The sequence below is a fragment of the Heliangelus exortis genome, chromosome 27, assembly GCF_036169615.1.
Source record: "Heliangelus exortis chromosome 27, bHelExo1.hap1, whole genome shotgun sequence".
In the NCBI taxonomy this organism is placed as follows: domain Eukaryota; kingdom Metazoa; phylum Chordata; class Aves; order Apodiformes; family Trochilidae; genus Heliangelus; species Heliangelus exortis.
In genome coordinates, this window is record NC_092448.1 from 2,927,739 (window position 1) to 2,936,842 (window position 9,104).

The window sequence follows — 9,104 nt, forward strand, 5'->3', positions numbered from 1 at the left end:
AGGTTCAGTGACCTCTTCTCCCTGGCAGAGGAATATGAAGACTCCTCCACCAAACCCCCCAAGAGCCGCCGCAAAGCGCCGCTCTCCAGCCCCCGCAGCCGCAAGAACGCGGCCCAACCCCCCAACAACGAGGAGGAGTCGGCGTCCAGCAGCGCCTCGGTCAGTGTCCCCCGCTGCCCCCCGCTGTGTCCCCCGACGCCCTTCGGCCTCGTCCCCGCCACAAGGTGACACTGACACCCTCCCCCCACCCCCCTGCTTTCCCCTCTCCCGGCGCAGGAGGAAGAAGACACCAAACCCAAACCCGCCAAACGGAAACGGAAAGGATCCTCGGCCGTGGGCTCGGACAGTGACTGAGGTGTCCCCGAGGGGACAGAAGCCATTGCCACCCGGGGACGGGGGACGCTGCCACCCCCACCCCCTCCCCACTTGACTTTTTTTAAGCTCCAGTTGTTTGTTTGTTTTTTCTTACCCACTCGGCACGGGAAACGGAGCGAGGATCCCCAGGAAAAGGGACGTCGAGGGGACCCGGTGGGGATGGGGGGGGTGGCACGTGTCCCCTCTTTTCATATAAAAAATATAAATAAAGAGCGTGGCCTGGCCTCTCACTCCGGGGTGCTTTGGCGAGGGGGGGGGGAACACGTGGCCCGATCCCCAGGGTGGGAGGCGAGGGGACACAGACCCCCCCAGGAATGAGGGGGATGAGCCCATGGGTCCTGTTGGGTGTCCCCTAATCCCTCGGGTGACAAAGGGACGAGGCTCTCCCCTGTCACACCCCCTCCCTCCTCAGAGCTGTTTGCATTTTTAAGTGATTTTTTTTTTTTTTAATGATAATAATAATAAAACTCTGGAATGTTTTGTACAAGCTGCCACCTCTTTGTGCCGTGTCACCACCGGGAGGTCCCCAAGGCCGGTGTGGCCAAGGGGTGGTGGCACGTGGCTCCCAGGGGGACAGCAGCGGTGCCAGCCCCCCCTCACCCCCCCATCCGAGTGGGAATCTGGGACAGGGCTGGGGAGGGAGCACGAGGGGGAGGCCACGGCGAGGGGGGACAAGGACGGAGTGGGGGGACCCTGGGCAGGAGGATGGGGACCACGATGTGAGGGGGACAAGTGGGGACACCACGGAAAGGGGGAAGGGGACAAAGTGGGGGGGGGCATGGTAATGGGGGAGGGGACAGGGTGGGGGGCAGCGTGGTGATGGAGAAGGGGACAGGGTGGGGGGACCATGGTGCGGGCGATGGGGACATGGGTGGGGGGGGGGACCATGGCAAAGGGGGAGAGGGGTCTGGGGGTGGGTGGGAGGGGGGTGAACTGGGGGGGGCTATAGTGGGGACAATGATGGGAGGGACCCTGGGGTGGGGGACGGGGACAGGGGACAGGGATGTGGCAGGGGGTCCGGGAGGGGGGTGTCCGGGCATGGATGGGTTTAGGGGTCCTGGGGGAGCAGGCAGGGGACCCATGGGGCTGGGGGGGGTGGAGGGTGGATTAAGCAGAGTCGAGAGGAGGGGGGGGCCTGGGGAGGGGGGTTTGAATGGGTCTGGGGGTCCCGAGGGGGGAAACAGAATCGTGACGGAGGCTTCGGGGGGTTCTGTCCGGGCACTGCTGGGTCTGGGATCGCGGGGTGGGGGTGTGAAGAGAGACGTGGGGGTGGGTCCGGGGGGTTTGAATGGGTCGGGGAGGGAAGGGGGGGGTCCGGAGGGGTGGGACAGGGTCGTGACGGGTTCCGGTGGGGGTTCGGTCCGGGGGTGCGGGGAGTGGCGAGGGGGTTGGGCGGCCCCTGGGCGGGGGTGGGGGCGGGGGGCGTGTTCGTGGGGCGTGTTCGCGGGGCGTGTTCGTGGGGCGTGTTCCCCCCCTTATCCCCCCCCGCCCAGCAGTGGCCATGGCGCTGGCGCTGGCGGCTCTGGCGGTTCTGGCGGTTCTGGCGCTGCTGCAGCGGCGGTTCCCGTCCCACTTTTGGGCCGATTTGGGTTTCGCGGCGCGGGCGGCCCGAGCCCAGTGGCGGTGCCGGGGTTCGGGAGGGGGCAGGGGGTCGGGGGGCAGCCTGGTGGCTCGGTTCTTACGGGCAGCGCGGAGGGAACCGAACCGACCCTTCCTGCGGGCGGGGGGCAGCGAGGAGACCCTGGGGCGAGCGGCCCGGCGGGTGGGGCGAGTGGCCAACGCGCTGCGGGGGTGGCCCCTGGAAGGTCCCCAGGGGGGGCGGTTGGGTCCCGGGGTGACCGTGGGGTTGTTGGTGGGGAACGAACCCCGGTTCGTCTGGGGGTGGCTGGGATTGGCGGCCCTGGGGGTCCGTCCCGCGTTCCTGGGGACTGCGCTGCCTCCCCCCGCCCTGCGGCACTGCCTGGAGGTGTGCGGGGCACGGGGGCTGCTGGTGGCGGACGGTGAGCACCGGGGGGGGACACGGAGGGGAACGGGAGGGACCGAGGGGGGAAGAGGGGATAGGGGGGGGGCGGGGGGAACAGGGCACCGGAGGGGGGGGGACATGCACGGGATGGGACCGGGGGGACACCGGGCGTGGTGGGGACCGGGGAGGATGGGGCAGGGGGGACGATGGGGGGAGCGGGAGGAACCAGGGGGAATGGGGAACCGGGGGCCACCGGGGGGGGGGGATGGGGGAGAAAGGATATGGGGGAGCAGGGGAACGGGATACGGGGGGGGGCACCAGGGAGCGATGGAGGGACTGGGGGTGGATGGGACAGCGAGGGGATGCTGGGGGAGAGGGGATACCCGGGGGGCCATAGGGCACAGGGAGGTGATGGGGACAGGGGAGGAGGACACTGGGGTGACACCAGACCTCCTGTCCGCCCCCCCCCCAGACCTCTTTGCAGCAGTGGAGCCCCTCCTGCCCATCCTGCGGGAGGCTGGGGTGGTGGTGTGGGTGCTGGGCCTGGGGCCCTACCCCCCGGGGGTGGTGGCCCTGCAGGAGATGCTGGAGGAAGCCTCGGAAGAGCTGGAGCCCGAGGAGGTCTGGGAACCCCAGGAGCTGAACGAGACCTGTCTGTACATCTTCACCTCCGGCACCACCGGTGGGGACCCCGGGAGCTGAGGGGGAGCTGGAGGTCGGGGGGGGTGTTCAATGCCTTCTCCCCCTCACCCTTTTTTCTTGCCAGGTCTCCCCAAGGCTGCTCGCATCTCCCACCTCAAATCCATCTTGTGCCTGAGCTTCTACGACTTGGTGGGAGCCTCCAGCCGGGACGTGGTGTACCTGGCACTGCCACTCTACCACATGGCAGGGTCCCTCCTGGGCATCGTTGGCTGCATTGGCATCGGTGAGCAGGGACAGGGACCCCCCCCCCCCCTTCCCCTCCACCCCCCGAGCAGCCCTGGGAGGCTGCTGCATCCCCTGGAAGTCTTGAAGACCCTGTTGGATGGGGCTTGGAGCCACCTGGGCTGGTGGGAGGGGGTCCCTGCCTGTGGGACTGGATGAGCTTCAGGTCATGGAGTGGGTTGGGTTGGAAGGGACCTGGACGGTCACCCAGATGATCCTCCAGATGATCTTTAAGGTTGTCTCATCCCTGGACATGTTCTAGGCAAGGTTGGATGAAGCTTGGAGCCACCCGGGCTGGTGGGAGGTGTCCCTGGCCACTGGATGAGCTTTAGGTGATAGAATCATGGGGTGGTTTGGGTTGCAAGGGACCTGAAAGCCCATCTGGGTGCTCCATAAGATGATTGGATATCAGGAACAATTTGTTGGCTGACAGAGTGGTCAAGCCTTGGGCCAGGTTGCTCAGGGCAGTGGTGGAGTCTCTGTCCCTGGAGGGATAGTGGTTTGGTGGCTACAGTGGGGTTGGGTTGGACTTGATGCTCTTGGAGGTCATTTCCAACCTTGATTCCATAATTTCATGACCTTTAAAGTGTCTCCACCATCCCTGGAGGTGTTGAGAACCAAATTGAGTGGGGCTTGAAGCCACCTGGGCTGGTGGGAGGGGTCCCTGCCCATGGGACTGGATGAGCTTGAGATCATGGAATGGGTTGGAAGGCACCTTGAAGATCTAGGACTGGATGAGCTTTCAGGTCCTACCAAGCCAAACCATTCCATGATTCTGTGATTTTGGGGTGGGGTTGACCCCTCTCCCGTCCCTCCACCCTCTCTCTCCTCAGGGGCCACGTGTGTGCTGAAGGAGAAGTTCTCAGCCAGCCAGTTCTGGGACGACTGTCGCGCCGAGGGGGTCACCGTCTTCCAGTACATCGGGGAGCTCTGCCGCTACCTCGTCAACCAACCCCAGGTCAGGGTCAGGAGATGGGAGGTGGTGGAGGCATCACCCCAAAACCTGACCCCGTGTCCCCGCAGCGCCCCGGGGAGCGGGAGCACGGGCTGAGGCTGCTGGTGGGGAGCGGGCTGCGCCCCGACGTCTGGAGGAGCTTCCAGAGGCGCTTCGGGGACGTCCGCATCGTGGAGACCTACGGAATGACCGAGGGCAACGTCACCCTCTTCAACTACACCGGGACCCTGGGGGCTGTGGGGCGTGGCAGCTTCATCTACAAGGTGAGAGGCACGGGCAGGGTGATGGAGGTGTCCCTGCAAAACACCTCCACTTGGGGCTGGGGTGGAGAAGGTGACACCTGGGGTGGAGAAGGTGACATCTCTGGTGGAGAAGATGACACCTGGGGTGGAGAAGGTGACATCTCTGGTGGAGAAGGTGACACCTGGGGTGGAGAAGGTGACACCTCTGGTGGAGAAGGTGACACCTCCACAGCTCTGGAGCTTGGAAGCGCAGTTGGAACGTTTGGGAGCTGAAGCTGCCAAAGGCAAAAGCACCCTGGGGAGGCAGCATCTGCTCCCAGCATCCTCTCCATCCAACTCCATGGGATTTGGCCTTTGGCTCTGTGCTTCCTCCGGGGTGTTGAGGGTGCTGGAGGTGTCCCCTCAGCAAGTTGGGGGATGAGACCAAGCTGGGAGGGGTGGCTGGGACAGCAGGAGGTTGTGCTGCTCTCCAGCCAGATCTGGAGAGGTGGTGAACATCCTGAAGTTCAAGCAGGACAAGTGTGGAGTCCTGCAGGTGGGGAGGAAGAACCCCAAGCCCCAGGAGAGAGGAGGGGAGGTCCTGCTGGAAAGCAGCTCCATGGAGAAAGCCCTTGGGGTCCTGGTGGCCAGGAAATTCTCCAGGGAATTCTCAGCAATGTGGCCAAGAGGGCCAATGGTGTCCTGGGGAGCATCAGGAAAAGGATCCAGCAGATCCCGGGAGGTTCTCCTCCCCCTCTGCTCTGCCCTGGGGAGACCACACCTGGAATCCTGGATCCAGTTTGGGGCTCCCCAGTTCCAGAGAGCCAGAGATCTACTGGAGAGAGGCCCCGGGAGAGCTCTGAGGGTGCTGAAGGGACTTGGAGATCTCTGCTGGGGAGAAAGAGTGAGAGAACTGTTGAGCCTGGAGAAGGCTGAGAGGATCTTCTGAATGTCCCTCAAGAGCTGAGGGGTGGGGGGCAAGAGGCTGAGGCCAATCTCAGTTCAGTGGTGCCCAAGGAATCCTGGGTTGGAGCTGGAACATGGGAAGTTCCACCTCAGGCTGAGGAGCAACTTCATCCCTGTGAGGGTGAGGGGGGCCCAGGCTGCCCTGAGAGGTTCTGGAGTCTCCTTCTCTGGAGGCTTCCAGCCCCCCTGGATGTGTTCTGGGTGTCCTGCCCTGGGTGATCCTGGGGGGTTGGACTCCATCATCTCTGGAGCTCCCTTCCAACCCCTCACATTCTGTGATTCTATGAGGTGTTCGGGGGGGGGGTGACCCAATTCCACCTCTCAGGACCCTGATCCCCCCCCCAGCTCATCTCCCCCTTCGAGATCATTCGCTACGACATCACCGAGGGGGCCCCGGTGCGGGACCGGGACGGGCGCTGCATCCGCGCCCGGGCGGGTGAGTGACGGGGAGGGGGTTTGGGGTCCCCGTGGGTGCCCTCACCCTGTCACCCACTCCCTTATCCCCCTCCTCTCCTCCCATCCAGGTGAGACGGGGCTCCTGATCGCCCCCGTCACCCCCCGCACCCCCTTCCTGGGCTACGCCGGCAGCCAGGAGCTGTCGGAGCAGAAGCTGCTGCGCGGGGTCTTCACCCCGGGGGACACCTTCTTCAGCACCGGGGACCTGGTGGAGCAGGATGAGGCCCAGTTCGTCCGGTTCCGGGACCGTATTGGGGACACGTACAGGTACCAGAGGTCCATCAGGAGGAACCCCCTCAACCCATGGAGGACCCCGGCTCCCAAACCCTTTCAACCCCTTGTGGCCTTTCCCGACCCACAGGGGACCCCTCAACCCATGGCAGGGATCCCCCAACCCCTTGGAAATCTTCTCAACCCCCCCAACCCATGGAGAACCCCCAACCCCCGGAGAACCCCCCAACCCCCAAGGGACCTCCTCAACCTACAGGGAGCCCCCCCCCAACCCATGGGGGCCCTCACAAACCATGGAGAACCCCCCAACCCACATGAAACCCCTAACCCGTGGAGAACTCCCCACCCCACAGGGAACCCCAATGCATGGGGAACACTTCAACCCATGGAGAACCCCACAACCCACAAGGGACCTCCTCAACCTACAGGGAGCCCCCCCCAACCCATGGGCAGCTCCAGTCTGTGGGAATCCCAACCCATGGAGAACCCCCCCCAACCCATGGGGAACCCCCCAACCCCAAGGGACCTCCTCAACCTACAGGGAACCCCTCAAGCCATGGAGAACCCCAACCCCCGGGGGTGGTGCAGAACCCCACACCCTTCCCTGTCCTGTGCATGTCCTGGGGGAGCAGGGGAGAGCTCAGCCCCTCCCTTCCCTCCCCCTCAGATGGAAAGGTGAGAACGTGGCCACCACCGAGGTGGCCGAAGCTTTGGTGGCCCACGACTCCCTCCAAGAAGCCACCGTCTACGGCGTCACCGTCCCAGGTACCTCCGTCCCCCCCATCCCGTCGTCCTCCCCCCCATCCCGGCCGTGTCCCCCGTCCTTCCCCATCCCCCAGCTGTGTCCTTGTCCCCCTCCAAGGCCACGAGGGTCGTGCTGGGATGGCGGCCCTGGTCCTGCGGCCCGGTTGCCACCTGGACGGGCCGGGGCTTTATCGTCACCTGGAGCAGCTGCTGCCCCCCTACGCGCGGCCCCGCTTCCTCCGCCTGCAGGTACCGGGTCGGGCGGTACTGGGAGGGGTCAGGGGGTACTGGGAGGGGTCAGGGGGTACTGGGAGGGGTCAGGGGGTACCGGGAGGGGTCAGGGGGTACCGGGAAGGGTCGGGGGGTACTGGGAGGGGTCGGGGGGAACCGGGAGGGGTCGGGGGGTACCAGGAAGGGTCGGGGGGTACCAGGAGGGGTCAGGGGGTACCGGGAGGAGTCAGGGGGTACCGGGAGGAGTCAGGGGGTACCGGGAGGGGTCAGGAGGTACCAGGAAGGGTCGGGGGGTACCGGGAGGAGTCAGGGGGTACCAGGAGGGGTCGGGGGGTACCGGGAGCGGTTGGGGTGTACCGGAGGGGTCCCGACCCAACCAAATTTTCCTCGTTTCCAGGAGCACCTGGAGATGACGGAGACTTTCAAGCAGCAGAAGGTGCGGTTGGCGCGGGAAGGCTGCGACCCCTCCCGTGTCCCCGACCCCCTCTTCCTGCTGGACGAGGCCACCAGAGCCTACGTCCCCCTGAGCCCCGCGCTCTGGGCGGGGGTCCTGGATGGGAGACTCCGCATCTAAAGCCCCCCCAAGGTGCCCCATGGCCGGCCCACCGGCAACCCGTGCCCCACGGGTCCCCCGGGGCCATCCTGGGGGTCCTCATGGCTGTCCCCAGGTCCTCACGTCCATCCTGGGGGGCCCTTGTGTCCATCCCACTGCCCCTGGGGACCCCCATGTCCATCCTGAGGTCCCTCCATCCATCCCCAAGTCCCCACATCCATCCTATGAGACCCCCGTGTCCATCCCACTGTCCCCACGTCCCCCCCATATCCATCCTGGGGGTCCCCCGTGTCCCTCCCACTGCCCCTGGGGACCCCCATGTCCTCATCATGTCCCCCCATCCTGAGGTCCCTCCATCCATCCCCAGGTCCCCCCATATCCATAGGATGAGACCCCCATGTCCCTCCCACTGCCCCTGGGGACCCCCTTGTCCATCCAGGGTGTCCCCCGAGTCCATCCCCAGGTGTCCCCCCCCTCCCCATGTCCACCCTCTGGTCCCTGGTGTCCCCAACCCTGTCCTTGCCACCCCCCCCATGTCCCCCCTGATGGCTCCTGGGGGTCACCACTTTTGTCCCCAAGTGCTTCTGGCACACAGGGGGGGTCCCTGTCCCCATCTCCACCCATGGGGCACCCACCTCGGCCACTGGTGCCTCCCCCCCCCCCCCCCAGCTCTGTCCTGAAAAACTTAATTTTTCTTTTTTTTGGCAAATAAACTCTTTTGTAGCAAATTTTTGTCCCTGTCACCACTGCAAAAAAGGAAGGGGGGAGTGGGGTCGGATGTATCACCCGAGAACTCATAGAGGAGGCAGGAAAAGAACCAAAAATGCCCTTAAATTTCAAATGTTATTTTTAATTAAGAATTAAAATTAATTTTAATTAAATTTAAAAAATTAAGTTTAATTAAAAATTAAAATTAAAATACCCTTAAATATAAAAAAGGGGCAAAATCTCCTTCCCACCCCAAAAATCAATCAGCTCATTCCCTCCCCCCTTCCTATTTTTTTTTTTTGCACAAAACTTGAGCTTGGGGGTCACTTGTGCCCCCCCTCTTTAAGTTGTGTGTAAAGAAGGCAAAAATACTGAAAAACTGGGCCTAAGCACTTCCAAACTGGGCCTAACGTCTTTCACACAGTGTTAAAATCCCAGAAATTTGGCGCAAAAACTTCCAAACTGAGCCCAAAATGCCCCAAATTGGGCCTCAAGTCTTTCAAATTGTGTTAAAATCCCAGAAATTTGGCTCAAAACCTTGAAAATTGAGCCTTAAACTCCCCAGCTGGGCCTAAAACCTTGAAAATTGGGCCTAAAATTCCCCAAACCGGGCCTAAAACTCCCCAACTGGGCCTAAAACCTTGAAAATTGGGCCTAAAACCCCCCAAACTGGGCCTAAAACCCCCCAAACTGGGCCTAAAACCTCCCAAACTGGGCCTAAAATTCCCCAAACTGGGCCCTAAAACTCTGCAAACTGAGGCAGAAATCCTCCAAATA

At 63.2% G+C, this 9,104-nt stretch overlaps 2 protein-coding genes across 2 annotated transcripts in view; both read left to right on the forward strand.

Moving 5' to 3' along the window:
- The window catches only part of INTS3 (integrator complex subunit 3), a 39,986-nt gene extending 39,387 nt beyond the window's left edge, over window positions 1–599 (forward strand). Inside the window, 2 exon segments of the mRNA XM_071727209.1 lie at window positions 3–159; window positions 277–599. Coding sequence (XP_071583310.1) covers window positions 3–159; window positions 277–354 — 235 coding nt within the window. The 3' untranslated portion in view covers window positions 355–599.
- A 1,264-nt stretch (window positions 600–1,863) lies between these two features.
- Window positions 1,864–8,312, forward strand: SLC27A3 (solute carrier family 27 member 3). The gene is made up of 10 exons (XM_071727136.1): window positions 1,864–2,375; window positions 2,811–3,020; window positions 3,105–3,263; window positions 4,096–4,220; window positions 4,286–4,480; window positions 5,750–5,840; window positions 5,929–6,127; window positions 6,759–6,856; window positions 6,954–7,084; window positions 7,464–8,312. Exons 1-10 carry the CDS (start codon window positions 1,877–1,879, stop codon window positions 7,638–7,640), a joined length of 1,884 nt encoding a protein of 627 aa, XP_071583237.1. The 5' UTR covers window positions 1,864–1,876; the 3' UTR covers window positions 7,641–8,312.
- Window positions 8,313–9,104: the final 792 nt, after the last annotated feature.